The sequence below is a fragment of the Neoarius graeffei genome, chromosome 10 (genome assembly GCF_027579695.1).
Source record: "Neoarius graeffei isolate fNeoGra1 chromosome 10, fNeoGra1.pri, whole genome shotgun sequence".
Lineage (NCBI taxonomy): Eukaryota > Metazoa > Chordata > Actinopteri > Siluriformes > Ariidae > Neoarius > Neoarius graeffei.
This window is the reverse complement of record NC_083578.1, coordinates 16,735,932-16,763,885: the sequence shown is the minus strand read 5'-3', so window position 1 is coordinate 16,763,885 and position 27,954 is coordinate 16,735,932. Positions and strand designations below refer to the sequence as shown.

Below are 27,954 nucleotides of genomic sequence, written 5' to 3'. Positions count from 1 at the left end.
GAAATGTGAATTCACAAAATGAACACATGCTGTGTCATCATGGTGGTTTAACATTAAGCTAGCTAGTCAGTGAAACTCCACCTGACATGCTAGCAAACTCTTCTCAAACTCGAAATCCTACTGGGTAGCTAACGCTACTAGAAAAGAAAGAGTTCTACATTCTGTTTATTTGGCAAGATTATGCTAAAACATATTTCTGAAAGGACTTCAGATAAGTTAACTTTATTCATGTTAGCGTGACTACATTTTTACATACTAACTAACAGTGTCCAAGTTAACTAGATATGTGTAAACGTTAGCCATGGACAAGGCTATGGCAACTTGGCGGGCAAATCCATAGAAAAATATTTGACTAACCAGACTGCATAGCTATGTTTGCAACTGCTAGCTCTAAAAGCACAGACAACTTCATTACAAGCGTTCTCTTGGAATAAAACGTTTATGTCCCTCAATATGCTTCCGCAGTTTGGATGGCGGGTTTTTGTAGGCCATGATGTGGTTTGTTTTCGGCAAACAAAGCAAACATTAAAAATGAAATGGATTTTTAATCCTTTGAGAAAACTGAGAAACATGGGTTCTAGGGGGGCGGCACGGTGGTGTAGTGGTTAGCGCTGTCGCCTCACAGCAAGAAGGTCCTGGGTTCGAGCCCCGGGGCCGGCGAGGGCCTTTCTGTGCGGAGTTTGCATGTTCTCCCCGTGTCCGCGTGGGTTTCCTCCGGGTGCTCCGGTTTCCCCCACAGTCCAAAGACATGCAGGTTAGGTTAACTGGTGACTCTAAATTGACCGTAGGTGTGAATGTGGGTGTGAATGGTTGTCTGTGTCTATGTGTCAGCCCTGTGATGACCTGGCGACTTGTCCAGGGTGTACCCCGCCTTTCGCCCGTAGTCAGCTGGGATAGGCTCCAGCTTGCCTGCGACCCTGTAGAAGGATAAAGCGGCTAGAGATAATGTGATGTGATGTGTGATGGGTTCTAGGTAAAGCCGTGGGTGTGTGCATTCCCCAGAAGAACTGCCTTCTTCTATTTTGCCATCAACTGATCGTGTTAAATAATGCTGCTGAGAAATAATTGAGCTTGATTTTATACAGTCTACAGATGTGACGTGACCCTAGTGATTACTCATACACTGTCTCAGTGTCACCTGTGAAAAAAAACAATCGCGTTTTAGAAAAGAAAACAAAAAACATCCACTTTCAAAGCTGCTTCATAGTAACGAGTAACGAGGACCTTGACAGAAATGTAGTGGAGTAAAAAGTACAATATTTGCCTTTCAAATGTAGTGAAATTAAAGTCATAAGTTTCCAAAAAAAATGAATACTCAAGTAAAGTACAGATACTCAAAAAGTGTACTTACAGTGGTGCTTGAAACTTTGTGAACCCTTTAGAATTTTCTATATTTCTGCATAAATATGACCTAAAACATCATCAGATTTTCACACAAGTCCTAAAAGTAGATCAAGAGAACCCAGTTAAACAAATGAGACAAAAATATTATACTTGGTCATTTATTTATTGAGGAAAATGATCCAATATTACATATCTGTGAGTGGCAAAAGTATGTGAACCTCTAGAATTAGCAGTTAATTTGAAGGTGAAATTAGAGTCAGGTGTTTTCAATCAATGGGATGACAATCAGGTGTGAGTGGGCACCCTGTTTTATTTAAAGAACAGGGATCTATCAAAGTCTGATCTTCACAACACATGTTTGTGGAAGTGTATCATGGTATAAACAAAGGAGATTTCTGAGGACCTCAGAAAAAGCGTTGTTGATGCTCATCAGGCTGGGAAAGGTTAAAAAACCATCTCTAAAGAGTTTGGACTCCACCAATCCACAGTCAGACAAATTGTGCACAAATGGAGGAAATTCAAGACCATTGTTACCCTCCCCAGGAGTGGTCGACCAACAAAGATCACTCCAAGAGCAAGGCGTGTAATAGTCGGCAAGGTCACAAAGGACCCCAGGGTAACTTCTAAGTAACTGAAGGCCTCTCTCACATTGGCTAATGTTAATGTTCATGAGTCCACCATCAGGATAACACTGAACAACAATGGTGTACATGGCAGGGTTGCAAGGAGAAAGCCACTGCGCTCCAAAAAGAACATTGCTGCTCGTCTGCAGTTTGCTAAAGATCACGTGGACAAGCCAGAAGGCTATTGGAAAAATGTTTTGTGGACGGATGAGACCAAAATAGAACTTTTTGTTTTAAATGAGAAGCATTATGTTTGGAGAAAGGAAAACACTGCATTCCAGCATAAGAACCCTATCCCATCTGTGAAACATGATGGTGGTAGTATCATGGTTTGGGCCTGTTTTGCTGCATCTGGGCCAGGATGGCTTGCCATCATTGATGGAACAATGAATTCTGAATTATACCAGTGAATTCTAAAGGAAAATGTCAGGACATCTGTCCATGAACTGAATCTCAAGAGAAGGTGGGTCATGAAGCAAGAAAACGACCCTAAGCACACAAGTCGTTCTACCAAAGAATGGTTAAAGAAGAATAAAATTAATGTTTTGGAACAGCCAAGTCAAAGTCCTGACCTTAATCCAATCAAAATGTTGTGGAAGGACCTGAAGTGAGCAGTTCATGTGAGGAAACCCACCAACATCCCAGAGTTGAAGCTGTTCTGTACGGAGGAATGGGCTAAAATTCCTCCAAGACGGTGTGCAGGACTGATCAACAGTTACCGGAAAACATTTAGTTGTAGTTATTGCTGCACAAGGGGGTCACACCAGATGCCGAAAGCAAAGGTTCACATACTTTTGCCACCCACAGATACGTAATATTGGATCATTTTCCTCAATAAATAAATGACCAAGTATAATATCTTTGTCTCATTTGTTTAACTGGGTTCTCTTTACCTACTTTTAGGACTTGTGTGAAAATCTGATGATGTTTTTGGTCACATTTATGCAGAAATATAGAAAACTCTAAAGGGTTCACAAACTTTCAAGCACCACTATAAGTACAGAACGCAAGTAAATGTACTTCGTTACTGTCCACCTCTGAAAAAGAGACACATGTAGAGACACTGTATTGGACTGTATTGGAGATTTTCAAACCTTGATAAAATACAGCAATAAAACGTGGTGCTTTATTTATTTATTGCTGGTCTGAGCGAGGATTAGCCTAAATTATTAAAAATTTAAACACAATACCAAAGATTGTTAACTCTAGATCACCACGATTGACGGAACTTTAATGGCAGTGTTTAGACTAAAGAAGATGCTTAACGATCCCTAGGACCAAAAGCATCCTGTCCTGATGTGTTCCACATGAGACAAAGGCCATAGGTGGAAGTCTACATGCTATAACAATGTGTTGAGAATAAACACTCCAAAAGCTGTCGTGAACTTCTGCATAGTTATTTGAGCGGTTTTATGGCCTGGCTATCAGGAAGAAGCTTGACCGTATTAGGTTGACTTTCTCCTCTGTCTCTTTTAATCTTCAGTGGGTGTTTGAGTTTTTCTTGCTGTGTATGTTTTCTCTCTCTCTCTCTCTCTCTCTCTCTCTCTCTCGGTACCCATTTAGGTAATAGAGGCCTCAGGAAGCCAGGCATGCTGCAGTCCAGGCCAAACAGCTTTATTGGCTTTATATGGCTTTTTAAAGCTTGGAGTGCAGTACTGCTGTTATTTTGTTGTTTAATGGTGCCAAAATTGTGGTTTCAATCTCAAACTGGAAGAACAGGAGGTAACTGCAAAGGATAGGAGGCTATTACATTATACACATATATCCTTTTTTTTTTGTCTTAAATCCCAGTTTAAGCAAACAGGATTAGCTTTGAGAAGCAAGAAATTAAGTAGATCTGTCCTGATCTATGACTACACCAATGTCATCAGTCTTCATTGACATACACATGTTTACTTATGATAAACACCGTATGTTGGTCTCCTTTTGTTTCTGGTGTTAACAGCATGAATAGCTACAGTGTCTGAAACCATGAGCTCATTTCAGTTACCCTTTTGCATGCCGAATTAAATTGACTAATAAATCAAGCTTGTCTTGAAAGAAATAATTGTCATGGGATTAGAAACAACAAAGGTGCTTCTTTCTGCTACTGAAGATACGAGGGTAGGAAGCACCAATGAAATTTTTGCATATTAATTGCTAGGTTCTGACGTACAGTATGTGAATTACATTGCGGGTATTACAGACTACTTTTGGGTTGACTCAGAGCTGGTCTTGTGAAATATGAGTCTGGAATGAGGGGTGATTTCCAAAATACACAATGCTTTCAAAATGAATAACTCCCACACACAACCATATACAGTACCAGTCAAAAGTATGGACATCCTTACTCTACTCATTCATAGGTTTTTCTCTATTTGGACTATTTTCTACACTGTAGAACAGTACTGAAGACATCAGAATTATGAAATAACAAATAGAACATACAGTGCTGAGCGTAAATGAGTACACCCCATTTGAAAAGTAACATTTTAAACAATATCTCAATGAACACAAACAATTTCCAAAATGTTGAAAAGACAAAGTTTAATATAACATCTGTTTAACTTATAATGTGAAAGTAAGGTTAATGATATAACTTAGATTACACATTTTTCAGTTTTACTCAAATTAGGGTGGTGCAAAAATAAGTACACCCCACAACAAAAACTACTACATCTAGTACTTTGTATGGCCTCCATGATTTTTAATGACAGCATCAAGTCTTCTAGGCATGGAATGAACAAGTTGGCGACGTTTTGCAACATCAATCTTTTTCCGTTCTTCAACAATGACCTCTTTTAGTGACTGGATGCTGGATGGAGAGTGATGCTCAACTTGACTCTTCAGAATTCCCCATAGGTGTTCGATTGGGTTCAGATCAGGAGACATACTTGGCCAATGAATCACTTTCACCCTGTTCTTCTTCAGAAATCCAACAGTGGCCTTAGATGTGTGTTTAGGATCATTGTCATGTTGGAAAAGTGCACAGCGACCAAGGGCACGGAGTGATGGTAGCATCTTGTCTTTCAGTATAGAGCAATACATCTGTGAATTCATGATGCCATCAGTGAAATGCAGCTCCCCGACACCAGCAGCGCTCATGCAGCCCCACATAAGGACACTGCTACCACCATGTTTCACTGTAGGCACCATGCATTTTCCTTCGTATTCCTCACCTTTGCGACGCCATACAGTTTTGAAGCCATCAGTTCCAAAAACATTTATCTTGGTCTCATCACTCCAGAGTATAGAGTCCCAGTAGTCTTCATCTTTGTCAGCATGGGCCCTGGCAAACTCTAGGTGGGCTTTTTTGTGCCTGGGCTTTAGGAGAGGCTTCTTTCGTGGACGGCATCCATGCATGCCATTCCTCTGCAGTGTACGCCATATTGTGTCACGGGAAATAGTCACCCCAGTTTGGCTTTCTATTTCTTTAGATAACTGCAGTGAACTTGCATGCCGATTTTCTTCTCATCAGAAGACGCTCCTGTCAAGGTGTTAACTTCCGTGGACGACCTGGACGTCTTTGTGAGATGGTTGCAGTTCCAGCTTTCTTAAATTTTTGTACCACTTTTTCTACAGTATTCTGACTGATAAGTAAAGCTTTGCTGATTTTCTTCACCTTTGTGGTGTAAAGAAATTATTTTCTTTGGGGAATTCTGAAGAGACGAGTTGAGCATCACTCTCCATCCAGCATCCAGTCACTAAAAGAGGTCGTTGTTGAAGAACGGAAAAAGACTGATGTTGCAAAATGTCGCCAACTTGTTCATTCCATGCCTAGAAGACTTGGTGCTGTCATTAAAAATCATGGAGGCCATACAAAGTACTAGATGTAGTAGTTTTTGTTGTGGGGTGTACTCATTTTTGCACCACCCTAATTTGAGTAAAACTGAAAAATGTGCAATCTAAGTTTATATTATTACCCTTACTTTCACATTACAAGTTAAACAGATGTTATATTAAACTTTGTCTTTTCAACATTTTGGAAATTATTCGTGTTCATTGAGATATTGTTTAAAATGTTACTTTTCAAAGGGGGTGTACTCATTTACGCTCAGCACTGTATATGGAATTATGTGGGAAACAAAAAAGTGTTTAACCCCCCAAATGTTTCATATTTTAGATTCTTCAAAGTATCCAGCGTTTACCTTGATGACACTTTGCACACTATTGGCATTATCTTAACCAGCTTCATGAGGTCGTCACCTGGAATGCTTTTCAATTAATAGGTGTGTCTCATCAAAAGTTAATTCGTGGACGAGTTTCTTACCTTCTTAATGCATTTAAGATCAAACAGTAAATAGTAAATAATAAAAACACAGCAAATAGCCCTATTCAACAACTGTAGTAATCCATATTATGCCAAGAACCGCTCAGCATCATTACTTTAAGACATGAAGTGCCTTTTAATTAAGAAAAATAAAGAAAAACACATTTAATTATGTAGAACATGTGTCAAAACTTTTGACTTGTACTCTATATGTGGTGCTACACGATCCATTGACGACATCCTTAATAAATGCCTGATCAGGTTAAATTAGACTATTAATAACTAAATAAAATCAAGAGTCATCAGGAGATGACATATCCCTCCAGCCCCCACATGAAACCCCACTCCAAATTTTCCAAAGTTGAATTGGTTTCCATGGAAATACGTAAAAAATTAAAATCACAGAAATCCCAAAATGTCAAAAGGTACAAGTTTTCTAGACACTTAACATAACTGTCTTTTGTGAAAAAATTCTTAATAGTATTTGAGTTATGCTCCGGAAACTAAAATGTTTATAGACAGACGGACAGACGAATGGACAGAAAGACAGAGCGATAGCTATATCCCCCTGCATTATAGGCCAGGGGGGATCATGAGTTTGCTTATATTATGAAGTATGTTTTTGACATTAATGCTTTTAATACTTGGAAATCTATTTGCCTTAAGTGCTGCTCTTCCTGAAATATTCTAACAACTAATGCTTGCTGTTATTGAGTAGATTTATAGATTCTCAGTCAGTTTTTAAGTATAAATAATATTATAAACGATATTAGGCCATAGTAATTGGAATATTATAACTGTAAATGTTACATTCTTTTGTTAGATTTTTCGAATATACTTTAATTCGTGGTATCCACAAGCACGTTTCTGTGAGGCGAATATTTTTCAGGCTTCTGCTGAACGGGCTTTTGAATATCACTTAAGTAAAGACTATTATTATTTAGTTCTATTTATATGTACAGTATATGCATCCTTTTTTAATTTATTTTATTTTTTATTATAGGGCACACTGTTATTGGAGCCTAGCTCTTTATATACAACCCCGATTCCAAAAAAGTTGGGACAAAGTATAAATTGTAAATAAAAACGGAATGCAATGATGTGGAAGTTTCAAAATTCCATATTTTATTCAGAATAGAACATAGATGACATATCAAATGTTTAAACTGAGAAAATGTATCATTTAAAGAGAAAAATGAGGTGATTTTAAATTTCATGACAACAACACATCTCAAAAAAGTTGGGACAAGGCCATGTTTACCACTGTGAGACATCCCCTTTTCTCTTTACAACAGTCTGTAAACATCTGGCGACTGAGGAGACAAGTTGCTCAAGTTTAGGGATAGGAATGTTAACTCATTCTTGTCTAATGTAGGATTCTAGTTGCTCAACTGTCTTAGGTCTTTTTTGTCGTATCTTCCGTTTTATGATGCGTCAAATGTTTTCTATGGATGAAAGATCTGGACTGCAGGCTGGCCAGTTCAGTACCCGGACCCTTCTTCTATGCAGCCATGATGCTGTAATTGATGCAGTATGTGGTTTGGCATTGTCATGTTGGAAAATGCAAGGTCTTCCCTGAAAGAGACGTCGTCTGGATGGGAGCATATGTTGCTCTAGAACCTGGATATACCTTTCAGCATTGATGGTGTCTTTCCAGATGTGTAAGCTGCCCATGCCACATGCACTAATGCAACCCCATACCATCAGAGATGCAGGCTTCTGAACTGAGCGCTGATAACAACTTGGGTCGTCCTTCTCCTCTTTAGTCCGAATGGCACGGCGTCCCTGATTTCCATAAAGAACTTCAAATTTTGATTCGTCTGACCACAGAACAGTTTTCCACTTTGCCACAGTCCATTTTAAATGAGCCTTGGCCCAGAGAAGACGTCTGCGCTTCTGGATCGTGTTTAGATACGGCTTCTTCTTTGAACTATAGAGTTTTAGCTGGCAACGGCGGATGGCACGGTGAATTGTGTTCACAGATAATGTTCTCTGGAAATATTCCTGAGCCCATTTTGTGATTTCCAATACAGAAGCATGCCTGTATGTGATGCAGTGCCGTCTAAGGGCCCGAAGATCACGGGCACCCAGTATGCACAGCAAAATCCCTAGTGTTGAATTAACACCCAGAGTGTTGATTTAACACCCTACTGTGTTTATATAGGTCCAATTGGACACAAATTAACTCTGAAAGTGTTAATTCAACACTGAGGAATTTGCTGTGTGGTTTTCCGGCCTTGACCCTTACGCACAGAGATTCTTCCAGGTTCTCTGAATCTTTTGATGATATTATGCACTGTAGATGATGATGATGATGATGATATGTTCAAACTCTTTGCAATTTTACACTGTCGAACTCCTTTCTGATATTGCTCCACTATTTGTCGGCGCAGAATTAGGGGGATTGGTGATCCTCTTCCCATCTTTACTTCTGAGAGCCGCTGCCACTCCAAGGTGCTCTTTTTATACCCAGTCATGTTAATGACCTATTGCCAACTGACCTAATGAGTTGTAATTTGGTCCTCCAGCTGTTCCTTTTTTGTACCTTTAACTTTTCCAGCCTCTTATTGCCCCGTCCCAACTTTTTTGAGATGTGTTGCTGTCATGAAATTTCAAATGAGCCAATATTTGGCATGAAATTTCAAAATGTCTCACTTTCAACATTTGATATGTTGTCTATGTTCTATTGTGAATACAATATCAGTTTTTGAGATTTGTAAATTATTGCATTCCGTTTTTATTTACAATTTGTACTTTGTCCCAACTTTTTTGGAATCGGGGTTGCGTGTGTGTATATATATAATTATATATAATTTTTATATTATTTTAAAACTTGGGCGGCACAGTGTTGTAGTGGTTAGCGCTGTCGCCTCATAGCAAGAAGGTCCGGGTTCGAGCCCCGTGGCCGGCGAGGGCCTTTCTGTGCGGAGTTTGCATGTTCTCCCTGTGTCCGCGTGGGTTTCCTCCGGGTGCTCCGGTTTCCCCCACAGTCCAAAGACATGCAGGTTAGGTTAACTGGTGACTCTAAATTGACCGTAGGTGTGAATGTGAGTGTGAATGGTTGTCTGTGTCTTTGTGTCAGCCCTGTGATGACCTGGTGACTTTTCCAGGGTGTACCCCGCCTTTCGCCCATAGTCGGCTGGGGTGGGCTCCGGCTTGCCTGCGGCCCTGTGGAGCAGGATAAATTGGCTAGAGATAATGAGATGAGATTTTAAAACTTTTTTTTATTATTATGTGTTTATTTATTGTATCTGAGGTGGAAGCTTAATTTAAAAAAATGGGGCATAGAACCAACGAAACAATTTTGTGCGCATGTCTAGTTAACATAAATTAAGAACTTGAGTGATGTAGCTGAGGTTGAGGAACTGTCAGAGCCAGAATTCATAGACAATGCTGCCATTTCTACGTCTGTTTTTGTTTGTTTGTTTGTTTTTCCCAACGTTTTCTATTGTTTCTGAAGCACTGCAGTTTCAGACATGCTCAAATTCGTAGGTACAGATATTTGGAGCACAATCCAGGTACTGATACACAGTGATGGGAATAACGGCGTTAGAAATAAACGGCGTTACTAACGGCGTTACTTTTTTTAGTAACGAGTAATCTAACTAATTACTTTTTACATCGTTATAACGCCGTTCCCGTTACTTACAATAAAATGCTCTGCGTTACTTTATTAAAGCTGTTCTCATCTGGCACGCTGCTCGTTCAGCCTTTCTTTACTCGGCTTTCGTGTGGGGCGGGGAGACACGAGACAATGGCACAGTAAGCCAATCAGAGTAGATTTGGACAACATAGATACGTAGGTAGGCCACGCCTACTGCACTACTGCGCGCTCTTTCAATCAGAAGACACAGCGATGGCGAGCGGTCAGCCCAACACTGCGCTTTCACACTGGAAATACAGCCATTACTTTTCATTACTTGAAATAAAAGGCAAGAGTGTTTACGTGCAATGCACATTATGTCCAGGAACAAAGCGTTTGTCCTCGTCAGTGGCCAGTAATTAGTAACATAATTTTAATAACTACAAAAATATATTAGTACATTTGATAGATGTCTTATCTCACATTGTCCCACAAAAATATTAATATAGTGTAGATAACGTTACTAATTGGTTCTGTTAAGTGTCCATTTCAGTCATTAAACACATTTAACATTCACTTTTATTATGATTACACTAACTGAATTTGATTTTTTTTGAGGGGGAACAAAATGTAACGGAATAATTACTTTCCCTGGTAATTAGTTACTTTTATGACAAAGTAACTCCGTTAGTAACTCAGTTACTTTTTGGGAAAAGTAACTAGTAACTATAACTAATTACTTTTTGAAAGTAACGTGCCCAACACTGCTGATACAAGTACAGATAGTAGCATTGCACCCCAATAGGGCAGCATGGTGATGTAGTGGTTAGCATGGTTGCCTCACAGCAAAAGGGTTCCAGGTTTGAACCCAGCAGCCGGCGAGGGCCCTTCTGTGTGGAGTTTGCGTGTTCTCCCTGTGTCTGTGTGGGTTTCCTGTGGGTGCTCTGGTTTCCCCCACAATCCAAAGACATGCAGTTAGGTTGACGTGGGGCGGCCTTGGGCTGAGGTGCCCTTTAGCAAGGTACCGGCGCTCTGGTGTGGCTGCCCATTGCTCTGTGTGTGTGTGTTCACTGCTTCAGATGTGTTGAATGCAGAGGATGAATTTCACTGTGCATGTGACAAATAAAGGTTTCTTCTTCTAATAAAGAGGCCACAGCAACCATTTTGCGAAGCATGCTGGTGTGTACAGAACACACAGCTTGTTTCCTTGTTATGTAACAAGGCCCATTCAGGCGGATGAGTCATGACAAATAGGGAAAAGGACAATCATCACTCCATTCTCTGTGCCTCAGGGTCAAGTAGCAGCGGTAGAGACTTGATTCAGGAAAACTGACCACAGGCATGAGAGTCGATAATGGCAAGTATGGCAGGCCACATGAAAAACACATCTCCATTCAGTCTCTGAGCAGCCAGCACTGAGCTGACCTCAACGGAAAGCTCCAGCAGAAAGCTGATGAAAAAAAAAAAGAACTCACACAGTAGCTTCGTCAGATATCTTCTTAATAAAAGCAACTTTGTCTTTGCTTCCAAAACATCTGATTGTTTTGTCTGAACCAGGCTTGAAGCATGTCTTCACATATTCAAAGCTAGCAACATTGTTAACATGAAAATCCTAGGAGACAAACAGAAAAAAATTGAAATTTACCACAGAAACCCTAGTGTATGTTGGTGGACAAGATGGCGCTGTGTTGTAAAGGATAAACAGCACATTCTACCCTACACATTTTACTGATCAGTGGCCACAGTCCTGCCTAATTGAAGTTCACATATTCACAGGTCAAAGTTCATTGATATAAAGTCGGCACAAAGCAAAAGTAAACGCCACCAGGAGAAAATGCACGTCTTTCACGTCCCAGGGACTTAGATTTTACAGCAGGCCAATTTGATCCATATAACTAAGAAAGTAGAAACATGCCGTTTTTAGCTGTCTCCCGTATCACCATAGCAAGGAGTCAGAAACTGTTGCAAAAATGTTAAGATGTTAGCACCACTGACATTGTTATGAAGCAAATTACAAAGTTTTAACCATATGAGTCCTGGCCATTATTTAACTGAATTTTTGAATGGTACTATTCCAGGGATGTTCAGAGAGTTTTCAAGGCTTTGGAAAGCTCTGATTCTAAACTTGCAGCTATAATCCTTGGAAAACTGATTCAATAGTTATGGTTCCTATCTGGTCCCTGGACCCATTCTCATCTCATTATCTCTAGCCACTTTATCCTGTTCTACAGGGTCACAGGCAAGCTGGAGCCTATCCCAGCTGACTACGGGCGAAAGGCGGGGTACACCCTGGACAAGTCGCCAGGTCATCACAGGGCTGACACATAGACACAGACAACCATTCACACTCACATTCACACCTACGGTCAATTTAGAGTCACCAGTTAATCTAACCTGCATGTCTTTGGACTGTGGGGGAAACCGGAGCACCCGGAAGAAACCCACGCGGACAACATGTAAACTCCGCACAGAAAGGCCCTCACCGGCCACGGGGCTCGAACCCGGACCTTCTTGCTGTGAGGCGACAGCGCTAACCACTACACCGCCCAGTCCCTGGACCCTATCTATAAATTCTCTTTGACACTGCATTTTTAATAACTTGAGACAGGATGCAATAAAGCAGTTGAGGATTAAGGGTCCTGTTCAAGGATCCAACTGAGGCAACTTCCAATCCTTGTAGCAGTTATAGCAGAGCTCCATATTTAAAAGAATATGACAGTGTTGTAAAGTCACTGAACCTCAAGTCCCCAGTGTTCAAGTCTGAATCAAGTCCAAGTCATTAAAAAAATTTCGAGTCGAGTCCACTATTGATCCGAGTCAAGTCTAAGAACAAGACTCCAACTGCACCATTTGACGGTGGCTGTATTAGCGCCAATAACATTAGTTTGTTCCTGAACATGACATATGATCAGCTGAATGTGCTTCTCTTTATCAGAATGGCAGGCAAAATCGTAAAACAGTGAAACAGGCAATAGGTCGCACGAGGCACAAACAGGCTATCGTAGACTCGGCAGAATCAAAGACGAGAAACAGGAAATCAGGGATCAGAAACTGAACAAGGAAATAAGGCTCGGTAATGTGTCAGCAACACAACTCAATACTTCGCAAAGTAAGTGTGTTTTCACAGTTTTTATATAGGCGCACCGATTGTGCCTTAATCCTGTGCAGGTGTGAGTTGTTTACGGCGTGCGCAAGAGTCCGCTTGGCGCGCGGCGCTGTCTGGAGTGCGCCTGAGAGTCTATCTGATGCATGTGCCAAGGTGTGCAGGTGTGACACTCTTACACAAAATTAGTACAAAAATTAATGTAGATATAAATATCTTTTGTCAAATTATTAAAGAAATAAAGAAAATATCAGAGTCCTCATCTCCAATTTACGAGTCCAAATGCAGTTAATGCACGAGTCTGAGTCCAAGTGCGAGTCATCAATGCTTAAGTCCAAGTCACAAGTCCTTAAAATTAGGGCACGAGTCAGACTCAAGTCCGAGTCCTGGACTCAGGTACTATAAGCCTGGAATATGGTAATGCATCAGCCTGATTTTTGATGGCTTTTGCAACTGTATGACATCCATACATACAAATGATGTCCGTGTACCACCACAGGGGATGCGGTCATACCGGTAAGTGCAAGGCAACATCTCATAAACACTGGACCACATGACAACGAAATTTGTATATTTATTTACATAAGATAGATGGGGTTTTATCCAGCGTTTATTTTTAAATTTGCTTTTTGCAGCCCTTGGCATTAAGAGCAACAACAGAGAGTCGCTTGCAGCTGCATCTACATTTTATTCCTCTTGAACACGAGTATAGCATCGAACACCGGACATCAAACACCATCCATCGTACACCAAGCACCGTAAAACTAAAGAAAACAAAACAAAAGTAATTAATGAAACATGGCTGTAAACAAAGACAATTTTGCAGAGTAATGTTTACAGACTATGCTCTAAACGTTACACACCTCACTCAACCAAGGGTTCAAACATCTACAAGTTAGCCAAACATGCACCATTAGCCTCTGCGCTCAAAGTCTTGTGCTAAACCACAGTTCAACTAATGCACCAAACACAAACAAAACACACTCAATAAACAGGGCAAACTTTACACTGTGCATGAATGGCATATTAAGATGACAGACAGCAAAGCTTTATAACATATTGTGCTAAACCTCTGATGGAGACACATGCTGAATATAAAACACAGCACAAACGAGTGTCTGTAGCATAACAAATACAGCTTCCTGGGCTGACAGCTCCACCCATAACATGAATAATGAGTGACAGCTCTGGCCGACACGTATAAATACATTTTGCACTCATCATGAGCTCTGCTTTTTGGCAGTGCCTAAATATATATAAATTTATATGACTTTACTTTCACTTCTAAGTAACCATTAAAGGTGCCATTTGGGGTGTTGTGGCTCAGGTGGATAAGGCGCCATACCATAAATCTAGGGACCTAGGTTTGATTCCGACCTGAGGTCATTTCCTGGTCTCTCTCCTGCTCATTTCCTGTCTCTACACTGTCCTATCCAATAAAGGTGGAAAAAGCCAAAAAAAAAAGGTGCCATTCCACCAAAAACATTTAATACTAGCTCTTTTTGAAATACCATAGTTCACTCCGAGTTGCATCTGCATGTGAAAATGTAATTCTACTCCCATTCCCTGTATTAGCTTATGAAAGAAAACAGTCGGAAAAACGAGCGAATCTGAAAAAGCCCTACGAACTTACGTCACTTCGAAAATTAGTATTCATGGCCTCGCCCACCTTGGCTTGCGACCGCCCATGGGAAGAAAGTTCGGATTTAAGCGCGAGGAGAGATAGCAGAGCCCATCTCGTCAGTAGCTAATGAGTTGAAAACATGTCTGAACAAGTTCGTGCCTGTGTTATTTGTGGCAGTAAGACATCAATGTTGCACTTCTTGCCCAAGATAGAAGAGGTGAAGAAGAAATGGTTGGAATTTATCTTTGGAACACCACCAGCGAAGTATAATGCAGCGTTAGTACCGTGTTCTGATCATTTCAACCACAGTGACGTTTCAAACTTCGGTGCCTTCAGTAGTGGTTTTGCTTCGAGGTTGTTTTTAATACCTGGATCTGTACCGTCAAGACGGTCGACCACCAGCTCACAAGCTGTAAGTAAAACATGAACTTTTTGTTCGAAGGTTTTTGTTACAAAATAGCATGTTCATATTCTCCACGTTAGCATGCATGACATGGTCACAAGCTAGGCAGGGATGAGAGTTTTCCGCTTTTCGGTGGATTTCCACTTTTTCTGAGTAAAAAACGACCTTTTTATATTATGCCGAATCCGTTGAGAATTTTTTTTTAATTAATTTCAGGGGGTTGGGTTATGTTCCTTCATGCTGTTCAAACTTTATTAACTCCAACGATGTTTACACATTATTTGTAAGTCGTCATCTTTAGTCTCGTTTAAATCTCGTTGAATGTGATGTAAAATTCGAGTTATCTACATTGTTATTGGTCAAAACATCGATGTCGAGACCATAATAGCCAATCAAAACAGATTTTACAAAGACACCCACATCCGCTTGTTCTGACCCACTGGAGGTAGCGTCACAATGCTGTTAGCCAATCAGAGGTAACACGTTTACATGTCATGAATATTAATGAGTAAGAGCTGAAATCCTGTCGTTCTCCCGCCACCCACTCCTCCACCAAACTAGAATAGCCTGAAACAGGAGAACCACAGCATTTTTTTCACCAAAACCGGCTCACAGGGCATTCATTCATACCAGAGACCACCGCACAATTAATGAAAAAACGATGCAATGAGACCTTTAAGTTTCTGACTCAACCAGCTCTTAGCTGATTAGTGAGCATACAGCAGGATTTCAGACCTCACTAGCCCAGAATGCAGTAGATACTAGATCTAAATATAGCTCTTGTTATCTAGCTATTGTTTGGAAGCCATTACAAAACCTTCATGATGACAGCTACCTTCATCAGTTCATCAGCTAGCTTGGAATATGCAGCTTCTCCTTATCTAGCTGCCATATTTTCACAGCTGTCCCTTGATGAAAAATGTGACCAGCGACCAGCTGGCAAAACACAGTCTAAGCTGGTCAAACTGGTAAACCATCTTCACCAGCCACATTATTTTACAGCTTTATTTTACAGCTTAAACTGATCTATAAACGTTTCAGCAAGCTGGATTTTTCAACAGCGGTTTTGGCTTTAGCTAGACAGCTAGCACAGTTAACATTGAGCTAACAATGAGCTAACACTAACATCAAACCTTCGTAGCTACCAGCAGCTAGAGAAACAGAGTACTGTACTTTCAAAGGTTTTGGACACATTATGCAAAAATGGACTGGGGGACAACATACATGGGTTTATACAGTATAAGAGGTATCAAATTTAAGACATTGGTGCTAGCTTACCAGTCAAGTTTATTTTTATAGCGCTTTTAACAATAAACATTGTCGCAAAGCAGCTTTACAGAATTTTAATGACTTTAAACATGAGCTAATTTTATCCCTAATCTATCCCCAATGAGCAAGCCTGTGGCGATGGTGGCAAGGAAAAACTCCCTCAGACAACATGAGGAAGAAACCTCAAGAGGAACCAGACTCAAAAGGGAACCCATCCTCATTTGGGTGATAACAGACACCGTGATTATAACATTTTTAACAGTTTTAACATGAAGTCTGTTTTGTTGATGTTATAACTCTTCACTGATGGAAACTTGAGTGCAAAACTGTTCATGACAACTGCAGTCCTAAAGTCAACTGTAGTCCTCAGCCATAAAAGCATTACTGTAAGTGTCCAGAGCGTCTTCCAAGTGTGACTTTCATCTGTCCATATGGGGCCGTCCTCCACAGGAACAATGTGATACCAAGTTGTCAAGGAGTTAGGGCCAGCATACCTCCAGAGTCTGATCCGTCCCTACACTCCGCTGCTAATGGTTGCCTGGCCCCTCCTCCTCTCTGCTCCTGCCCAGCCTGCTCAAGACTGCTGTTTGTCCTGGTCCCCCGTTGGTGGAATAACCTTCCTGTTGACATCAAAACTGCCAACTCCCTGACCACCTTCAAGCGCAGATTGAACACTCACCTCTTCAGGCTGCGCCTCTTCCCTGCCCACTATGTAACCGCGTTTCGGTCTTGACCAACCCAGGCTGTGTACGGTCTAGCCTGAGGTTAGCCGTTTGAGTTCTCTATTTAGTTGTACTTTTATATGGTTGGTTGGTTTCCTTGGCTGTTTGAGTATTGATACTTCAACTGAATATTATACTCAGTATTGTTGTCACTTGTTCAGTTGGCACTAGAACTTTCTTGTCTAGAAGTTCAGCACTTCATGTACCTGACTTTTGCACTCATTGTACGTGGATAAGAGCATCTGCTAAATGCCATGTAATGTAATGTAAAGATGTAAAAGGGTTAGATTACCTGGTGCTCATACTGCAGCACAGTGTGTTAGTGTGATCAGTCATATACATGGTGTCCCAAAAGTCTGGATCCTGAGGTAATTATTTATTTAAATACAGATATTATAACAAATGCTCAAATTGAGGGCTTGGACTTTGCAACACTTGTGTATACACTGAATACAAGAATAGTGAACATTTCTTAATGTATCAGAACTGATGTTGTTAAATCAGACAAGGAATAAAAGCAAATAAATAATTGCCTATGGTTCCAGAATTTTGGGACACTCTGTATAAACTGTGCTGTTCGAAGATGAACTAATGTGCCTTTCAAAGCAGTGACCAGGGCTTCACTGATATGAGCTCAGTTGTATCCAACAAGCAATATTTCCCTGGCCATTGTATGACAATTATAAAGAGAGACAAGCCATGATTCCTTTGGTGAGATACGGTTTTATATAGCACAGCTTATTTGGTCATTGTTAAACTAGCGCGTCCGTAACCATTGCCCGATTACTTTCTGTAAGGGGGAACGGGATGTAGGCTACTGTCATTGGATTGTTCATGGTGACCAGTCTTGAAGAAAGAGTAGAAAGTGTTTCAACAGCTCAGACAGCTTGTAAGAGACACATATGCTTAGACCACTTTTCCTTATGACACCACTCCTGGTCCATTGTGACTGCTTTTCACTCAGTGCGTTCACATGCACATAGAGAGAATCGAATTTCTGCCGTTGCTCGACTGAAATCGAAGTTCAAAATGCCATGTATACACCTTAATTCGGCTGAAATTGAACCGAACTTGATTTCTCGGAATCGAGCTACACGACCTAGATTATGCGATTTCTGCCGAGCTACTTAGTGCATGTATACCCTATCGAGCTAGTAGTCGAGCTACTTACTGCCCCTTCCGGAAGTGACGAGTGACGAGACCACAAGCGGGAAACACAACAGCCTCGGTCGGCATGACAACAGTAGTAGCGAGCAGCAGAAGAGGTCAGGAGGAACAAACGAAGAAGAGAAAATGGCGAGCAGAAACGTGCACTTCTGGAGCAATGAGGAGACAGAGTTCATGCTCATTCAGCTTAAGGAGTTGAATATATTAAAATTCATGGACGGGAGAAAAACGCGCAATGGAGAACACGGAACTGATAACTTTGTTTACACTCTTGAATAGCTCTTCTTCATGACGACAACCGGAAGTGTACCAACACGATGGGGCGTGTAGCGCCACCTGTGGCTCGGGTGCACAATGCACCTCACACAATAGCCCGATTTCATTGTGTGCATGTACGATTGGATTTCTCTGGCACCCCTGCTGGGACCTTCAGCTCGATTACCGACAGCAGCTCGATTTGGATGTGCATGTAAACGTATGACACTACAAAACCAGACCAGTTGACTTTCTCCACCAATGGAGAACTGTGAGGGGTTCCACCAAGGATGCATCATCATGACAGACACAAAGCAGATACCCATCACTAACAGTCTCGAATATTCAGCAGGCCAAATGGGACCAGTGCCAAATTGGTAGCTGTAAAACCTTCAGAACGTTCTGAACAGGATGGAATTTTGCCTGTGGAGCAACAACAGGCCTTAAAATGACTGGATGGATCTCTCTGAAGATGTAGCACGGAAGACCGAGATACTCTTCTTACTGAGAAAAAAAAACAATCACAACTTGGTGGGATTTAGTGCTCTGTACTTTTTGGGGAAAATAAAATAGTGGGAGTAAAACCACTTTTAACCTTCTTCCTTAGGGACTTTGCAAATCTATCCCTTACTCAAAAAAGAGAGGATATTTCAGTTTATAACATTGGAACTCCTTGTTTGCCTAACAATGAGTTTGAACTAACAAAGTTCTGTTTCCTTTCGTTACTGTTCAGCTCAGTAATAAACTGTGCATGAACACCATATTGCTGAATGAACAGCAGGAAGCAACTCAGCCACTACTGATGTGCTGAAACCCTCTCCTGGGCAGATATTTAGAGGGAATCAACACACCATAATGACTCATTTGTTCCATTTAGAATGATTCAGTAACGGAAATGATTCAGTAATGGAGAAATTGTTAAGTGGCTAGCTGTGGTGGACTGTTTATTTGGTTTTTTTTTTTTGGTTGTTTTTTTTTAGAGAAAATGTGCATGGTGACAATAGTGCGGCACATTTTCCACCATCGCTCCAGGAGCTCATATGAGATTTGGTGTGGGAGCGAGTGGGGTTGGCAATAACACTGTGAACTTAAGCAGTGTCCATTACACATATCCTCCCCTCTGTTGGTGAGATGTTCTGGACCTAGAAGGGGGCAAAATATTGTCTGACGTGCTCCAGTAATAAGGAAATGACCCCTAGATTTCCTACATCTTTTAATTTCCAGTGGTAGTCTGGACCATGCTTTGTACTAGAATGACATTTGAATTGGATGGTGCTTTGCACTGGAGTGATTCAAGCAAACTACAACAGTGGGAATTGAGAAGTCTTTGCAGACTTCACCTGCAGGCATAGATTTAGAGATACAATTTGGATGAGATAGTGACTTGCTTGTTTTTGGACGAGACAGTGACATGCTTGCCATCTTAAACCTTTAGCAAGTGATGCCTGGGCATACTTCACACCCAGCATGTTTAACATATTCCACATGAGATTGGATCCTTACTTAAGATCATAAATCCATAGGCAAGAGCGGGATGTAATATCTTTAGCTGTGTCAATGTTTCCTTTTCATGTAGAAGAAGCTATACTCTGTCGCTTAGCGAGTGAAACCAGTCCGCTGTAATGCCATAGTAAACTCAACGTAATGTAGTAGAAGAGGCCATAGACTGGAAAAAAAATAGCAACGAATATATCACCTAGCTCAGTTTGACATGTTTATGAGACGAATAAAATAATGAAAATTATGATATATACAGGACACTTTTTCGATGGAATAAAAATATATATTCTATTCCCTTCTAGCAGGTTTCATTCGTTTGGTTTGATAGCATGCAATATTGTTATCATATCGCTTCTCCTACGTGTATTACATCACTCTACCCAGTGGAGAATGAGCGTTGAATATGGTTTACGATATTGCATGGTTGTCAAGACAACATGACGTCACATGTCAGAGATGTAAAATTTCCGCATTAGTGAGCGACTGTGATAATTTGTAAACAAACGTGGCCACCAGGTTTGCTTTGTTGAATATGGAAGATTTTGAGAGAATTTTGAAAGAGAAAGACGTGTTGAACACCCGAAAGGAATGTGTACAGATAATAATAATAATAGGGGCGGCACGGTGGTGTAGTGGTTAGCACTGTCGCCTCACAGCAAGAAGGTCCGGGTTCGAGTCCCGTGGCCGGCGAGGGCCTTTCTGTGCGGAGTTTGCATGTTCTCCCCGTGTCCGCGTGGGTTTCCTCCGGGTGCTCCGGTTTCCCCCACAGTCCAAAGACATGCAGGTTCGGTTAACTGGTGACTCTAAATTGACCGTAGGTGTGAATGTGAGTGTGAATGGTTGTCTGTGTCTATGTGTCAGCCCTGTGATGACCTGGCGACTTGTCCAGGGTGTACCCCGCCTTTCGCCCGTAGTCAGCTGGGATAGGCTCCAGCTTGCCTGCAACCCTGTAGAACAGGATAAAGCGGCTAGAGATAATGAGATGAGATAATAATAATAATAATAATATTGGCTGGCTTTTTTTCATGGTCTTCAACTCGTCTTTGACTTGTTCAGTATCATGCTAGCTAAATGGAATATACCTGATCTACCACTCAATGCCAGCCAAGATTAAATATTTTGCACTGGTAACAAAAGTACTGTATGCCCAGATTCAGTCATAAGAATCTTATGACACAGTTTATGATGATCGCGTGCAGTACTTTATCATAAAATGTGTCATACGATTCTTATGTAAACACAATGACGTTATCTTGACTGAAAAAGCAAACATGCAATGCTGTCTTCATATTGTATCAAATAAAATATATTCGAAACCTGTCCTAATGGTGCCTTATACAGTAAATATCATAGTTTATTATGCTACTGCTTACTATCATCTCACCTATTGAAAAGAATGACAAATTAACTCTTTAGAAGACGACATTTTAGTGTGTACACTATATATCTGTAATCAGTTCGATTTGAGGAAACCTTTGCTAATATTCCTTTCATAATATTGTTTTCCCAGACAGAGTGAATCTGAGTTGTTAAAGAAAAGGACTGGAAACCCTACAGATGACATGCAGCCTCAGGTAGGAAAACATGCATCACACTGTATTGTGGATTTACTGTATATAGCAAGCATAGCAACAGAGTGGCTGAAAACCCAATGAATCATCTCATCTCATTATCTCTAGCCGCTTTATCCTGTCCTACAGGGTCGCAGGCAAGCTGGAGCCTATCCCAGCTGACTACGGGCGAAAGGCGGGGTACACCCTGGACAAGTCGCCAGGTCATCACAGGGCTGACACATAGACACAGACAACCATTCACACTCACATTCACACCTACGGTCAATTTAGAGTCACCAGTTAACCTAACCTGCATGTCTTTGGACTGTGGGGGAAACCGGAGCACCCGGAGGAAACCCACGCGGACACGGGGAGAACATGCAAACTCCGCACAGAAAGGCCCTCGCCGGCCCCGGGGCTCGAACCCAGGACCTTCTTGCTGTGAGGCGACAGCGCTAACCACTACACCACCGTGCCGCCCCCAATGAATCATAAAAAGTATAAACCTCAGTTCTGCTTAACCATATCAGGAGTTTAACTTCCACAGAACAACATCCAGTTATACAGTCTTGTGATAATGGACATAAAAGCATACGACTTGTGGCTTGTCAGCAAACTTCAAAAATGGTGCTCATACTGTAGATTAATTGCAGAGCTGGCATGTTGAAGAATACATAGAGTGCTGAGCGTAAATGAGTACACCCCCTTTGAAAAGTAACATTTTAAACAATATCTCAATGAACACAAACAATTTCCAAAATGTTGACAAGACAAAGTTTAATATAACATCTGTTTAACTTATAACGTGAAAGTAAGGTTAATAATATAACTTAGATTACACATTTTTCAGTTTTACTCAAATTAGGGTGGTGCAAAAATGAGTACACCCCACAACAAAAACTACTACGTCTAGTACTTTGTATGGCCTCCATGATTTTTAATGACAGCACCAAGTCTTCTAGGCATGGAATGAACAAGTTGGCGACATTTTGCAACATCAATCTTTTTCCATTCTTCAACAATGACCTCTTTTAGTGACTGGATGCTGGATGGAGAGTGATGCTCAACTTGTCTCTTCAGAATTCTCCATAGGTGTTCGACTGGGTTCAGATCAGGAGACATACTTGGCCACTGAATCACTTTCACCCTGTTCTTCTTCAGAAATCCAACAGTGGCCTTAGATGTGTGTTTAGTCATGTTGGAAAAGTGTACGACGACCAAGGGCACGGAGTGATGGTAGCATCTTGTCTTTCAGTATAGAGCAATACATCTGTGAATTCATGATGCCATCAATGAAATGCAGCTCCCCGACACCAGCAGCACTCATGCAGCCCCACATAAGGACACTGCCACCACCATGTTTCACTCTAGGCACCATGCATTTTTCTTTGTATTCCTCACCTTTGCGACGCCATGCAGTTTTGAAGCCATCAGTTCCAAAGACATTTATCTTGGTCTCATCACTCCAGAGTATAGAGTCCCAGTAGTCTTCATCTTTGTCAGCATGGGCCCTGGCAAACTCTAGGCGGGCTTTTTTGTGCCTGGGCTTTAGGAGAGGCTTCTTTCGTGGACGGCATCCATGCATGCCATTCCTCTGCAGTGTACACCGTATTGTGTCACGGGAAATAGTCACCCCAGTTTGGCTTTCTACGGTACTTATTTAGATAACTGCAGTGAATTTAATTTCTTCAACCCTTCTCATCAGAAGACGCTCCTGTCGAGGTGTTAACTTCCATGGACGACCTGGACGTCTCTGTGAGATGGTTGCAGTTCCATCTTTCTTAAATTTTTGTACCACTTTTTCTACAGTATTCTGGCTGATAAGTAAAGCTTTGCTGATCTTCTTGTAGCCTTCACCTTTGTGGTGTAAAGAAATTATTTTCTTTGGGGAATTCTGAAGAGACAAGTTGAGCATCACTCTCCATCCAGCATCCAGTCACTAAAAGAGGTCATTGTTGAAGAATGGAAAAAGATTGATGTTGCAAAATGTCACCAACTTGTTCATTCCATGCCTAGAAGACTTGGTGCTGTGATTAAAAATCATGGAGGCCATACAAGGTACTAGATGTAGTAGTTTTTGTTGTGGGGTGTACTCATTTTTGCACCACCCTAATTTGAGTAAAACTGAAAAATGTGGAATCTAAGTTATATTATTACCCTTACTTTCCCGTTATAAGTTAAACAGATGTTATATTAAACTTTGTCTTGTCAACATTTTAGAAATTGTTTGTGTTCATTGAAATACTGTTTAAAATGTTACTTTTCAAAGAGGGTGTACTCATTTACGCTCAGCACTGTATATGTGAATATCTGACATCATGGTAATGACTTAAATACTGTTTGTAAATGTTCAAGCATTTAAAAACTCTTGGAATATAAACTCTACTGACTGAAAACTGGAATTCTTCCAAGCGTTTGGGATTGAAGCCTTCATAACCTCATAACCTTCTGGTACCTAGTAGAAACAGAGCCTTAACTTCTGAGTTACTATTGTATTTATGAATGAAATTTATTCCACAGCTCTGTTAAATTCTCTGAAGTGTTGATTCATTTTCTATAACAGCAGCTTTGAGAGTACTGTAGTTCCAGCTATAAGGTTTATATGAATGCACTCATTCTAATACACTATCCTTTCTTTTGTAACTTACACAGGGAATATCATCACTTCACATAAACATCCATCCATCCATTATCCGTCACCGCTTATCCTGTGCAGGGTCATGGGCAAGCTGGAGCCCATCCCAGCTGATTATGGGTGAGAGGCGGGGTACACCCTGAACAAGTCACCAGGTCATCACAGGGCTGACATATAGAGACAAGCAACAATTCACACCTACGGTCAATTTAGAGCCACCAATTAACCTAACCTGCATGTCTTTGGACTGTGGGGGAAACCGGAGCACCCGGAGGAAACCCACGCAGACACAGGGAGAACATGCAAACCCAGAACCTTCTTGCTATGAGGCGACAGTGTTAACCACTACACCACCGTGCCGCCACTTCACATAAACAGATTTTTAAAAGGTGTGTAATTGTTGATATGGTGATATTTTGTATTGGAGGTTGGAGGTATAGCTGTAACTTTAAGTTTTCCGTTACGGGAAAAGTTTATCAGTAACTTGACAAGCTGTGGTGTTTTTGCTATGGTCTCTCAAGGTGATGATACACGAGGCAACTTTTTGGGCAATGTTGCCGGCAATGGGCAACCAGGTGAGACACAGGGTAACTAATTAGGGCAACAGAAAATTGGCAACAACCAATCAGATAAGAGCAAATCTATTGCCAGGGAGGGAGACACCGCAAAGATGGACACTGAAACATTTGTAGTGGTCACTTTTGTCTTGGCTTCAGCCTTTATTTCACTCAAGTAAGTATCACTTCTGGAACAAAACTGAATAGATACTGTGGTCAAAAGATAACCTGCCATTATTTGAACATTTATAAGTCAAAATAACCACATTATTCTCATCTCATCTCATTATCTCTAGCCGCTTTATCCTTCTACAGGGTCGCAGGCAAGCTGGAGCCTATCCCAGCTGACTACGGGCGAAAGGCGGGGTACACCCTGGACAAGTCGCCAGGTCATCACAGGGCTGACACATAGACACAGACAACCATTCACACTCACATTCGCACTTACGGTCAATTTAGAGTCACCAGTTAACCTAACCTGCATGTCTTTGGACTGTGGGGGAAACCAGAGCACCCGGAGGAAACCCACGCGGACACGGGGAGAACATGCAAACTCCGCACAGAAAGGCCCTCGCCGGCCACGGGGCTCGAACCCGGACCTTCTTGCTGTGAGGCGACAGCGTTAACCACTACACCACCGTGCCGCCACCCACATTATTCTGTTAATAATAAACACTTTTTAAATCTTTTTAAAAATGCTACTCGCCTCAATCACATACCGTATGCTATAACTAATAACTGACACATACATCACAAAAACATCATTGTTTAATTCTCATCTCAGCAAAAAAGACAAAAGGACATGGACCAGGAGATGGCTGCTGAGGAGGAAAAGGGGCTGACAGAGCTCCTGAAAGGCTTTCTTTCTTTTTTAGATCCCGAAGTTTGTACTGTTTCACCCTCGGGTTCCATAAGTAGTCGTGCTCTGTATGTGAATTAGATCAGACGATAAGTTAGACAATCTCAATTACAACTCACAAAAAAAAAAATCATGAGCCGCCCATCACTTTTAACTTGACGCAAGAGAACTAACGTTATCCCGACATAGCTAGCGGTAACTTTCAACTAACTATGTTAACAAAATCCACCACTAGTTAGCTAAATCCCATTCAATCTCTATGGAGCAGTGGTTAGCTAACGGCAGTTTACACTTAGCTGAAAAAAATAAATCGATGTCTTAATTCCAACCTGAGCACATAGAAATAGATGTCTATTGGTTTTCTCAGCATTTGATGAGTAACTTCACCATTTTGGCTTTACACATAACAACTTATCGGTTGTCTGTCTTTTTCTTCGCTCCACTGGCGTTGAGATGCCGTCATCTTTGTTGAAAATTTCAGAAGCTCTCAGGTGGTCATGTGATTCACCGTTAGCACTCTGATCGGATGATCTTAAAAAGTTGCCCAAAATGGTCAAAATCATTCAGATAGAAATTTTTACTCAGTCTAAATGGGAAAGTGTCGGCGCGCAATTGCCTGGCAACACTGCCCAAAAATTTGCCCTGTGTATCATCATCTTTAGGCTACGGTCACACTACAGCTTGTGATACTTTGCGATAGGTTATTGATGAAAATGAGGCATTTTGGTGGCGATGCTCATATTCCACTCATATCATATTCCCAAATCCATCTGCAAGTATTTGCTGCTTAGTTTGCCAACGAAAACATCACCACCAAATTTGAATGCATGCAGTGAAATTTTTCTCGACGTTTTTGACCACTCACGAGGCGGAGACACACCAAAAAACAACTCTGAGAACATTTGCCTTGCATCGCACGATTGGCAGCGATGCTACTAATTTTTCATCGCCAAGTATTCTCAAACCCATCGCGAGCTATTATGCTTCGAGGGCCTTAAAAACAGAGAAAAAAAGTGAGGCTGGTGAAGGAAAGACTGTTTAAAGCTGCTATAATATAAATGATAACAGGAACTAACATGCAAATTGTTGCGGTATAAGAGGAACAAATCACTTCAGGATGTGCTGTTGTTGGAAAATAATCAGCTTCATGGTTGAAGTAACTCTCCTTCATGTCAGGCTGCATCACACCACCCCGTCGCTGAGTACAGTATGTTCCTCTAATAACATACCCCCAAGTGCTTTATTCACTACATAAATGACTTTCTCCCTGTGGGGAACATGGAATTCCAAGTTATCTAGATCACTTCACACACTTGAAAGCATTTTTAAAGTGTAAGAAAACACAAGGAACTGATTCAGCATGATTCTGGAAACACTTTGCACTTGACTGCCTTTGAAAGTTGCTAACATCTAGACTATTCATCAGCACTCTGAAAGATGCCTTAGGAAAGACTAACACACAAACACCACAAAACTGTAAGCTTTGAAAAAGAGAGCAGGACTGTTTACTGATTGCACTTGGATGTATGTGAAAAAGCCTTCGTCACTGGTCCCCTGACTCACAAAAGCATGTCCATGATTTAGCAAGATACGATTTCACCATCTGTGAGAGCGCGGGGATCTTCCCATGACCTCTGTAGTTCCAAAGTGAGAAAAAGGAACATGTGCAAATCAGGTCAAGGAACAGAAAAAGAGTGTGAGACGGGCCAAAGGAGAAGGCCATGGAGAAAATGAGAGAGAAGAAGGGCTGGAACTTTATTCAACACATAAAAAACATGAAGGGATGCGAAACCAAAATTGGTAGACATGCAGCCCTGTAATGAGAGGGGAAAGTTGGTGCTCTTCCTGGATTCTAATGATTGACATTGACCTTTTCTTGACCCTGTGGCCCAGAGCAGATATCTCAAGGGAGACCTGAATGAGTCAAGCTTCTGAGAGGATAGTAATGAGCTTTTCCTATTCTAGTCCCCAAAGACATGGGTACAATGGGGTCTTTATCCCAGCGCTGCAAGATAGATGGCACTGAGGGAGGGCGAGCTCCTCCCAATACACTCCATTTAAATAGATTAGAATGACTCTTCTTTCCCTTTTACACCCACGTAATGAGGGTCAATAAGTGAAAAGGAGAAGAAGGGAAAAGACAAGAGAGTTCTTTTACTTCGAAGCTATTAGAGGGTGCTGTACAGCAGCAGTGGTTTCTGAGTATAGGTTTTGGTCAGGTAGGACAACATTAATAAAGACAAATTTAACTCAAGCAGCTATCACACTTGACTTGCTATACCGTAGGTCACTATATAGTGAGTAACCCTGTAATAGAAAGTGAATATCCAGCATAGAGTTGAGAATTTTTGATGTGCTTTTTCAGCTGTGTTCAATACACCAAGAGTGATTCTGTTGCCATTAACCAGAGTTGCCAGGTTTCGGCTAAATTCACAGCCCCGACAATATCGTCCATCCTTCCATTATCTGTAGCCGCTTATCCTGTGCAGGGTCGCAGGCAAGCTGGAG

The 27,954-nt window shown here is 41.2% G+C and overlaps 1 protein-coding gene across 6 annotated transcripts in view; it reads left to right on the top strand.

The window, feature by feature from the left end:
* Positions 1-27,954, top strand: part of sorbs3 (sorbin and SH3 domain containing 3) — a 132,397-nt gene that overhangs the window by 32,983 nt on the left and 71,460 nt on the right. For all 6 annotated transcript variants that reach the window (XM_060931370.1, XM_060931369.1, XM_060931368.1 and 3 more), the window contains exon 2: positions 21,353-21,416. In XM_060931370.1, coding sequence (XP_060787353.1) covers positions 21,405-21,416 — 12 coding nt within the window. In that variant the 5' untranslated portion in view covers positions 21,353-21,404. The remainder of the gene's footprint in view (positions 1-21,352; positions 21,417-27,954) is intronic.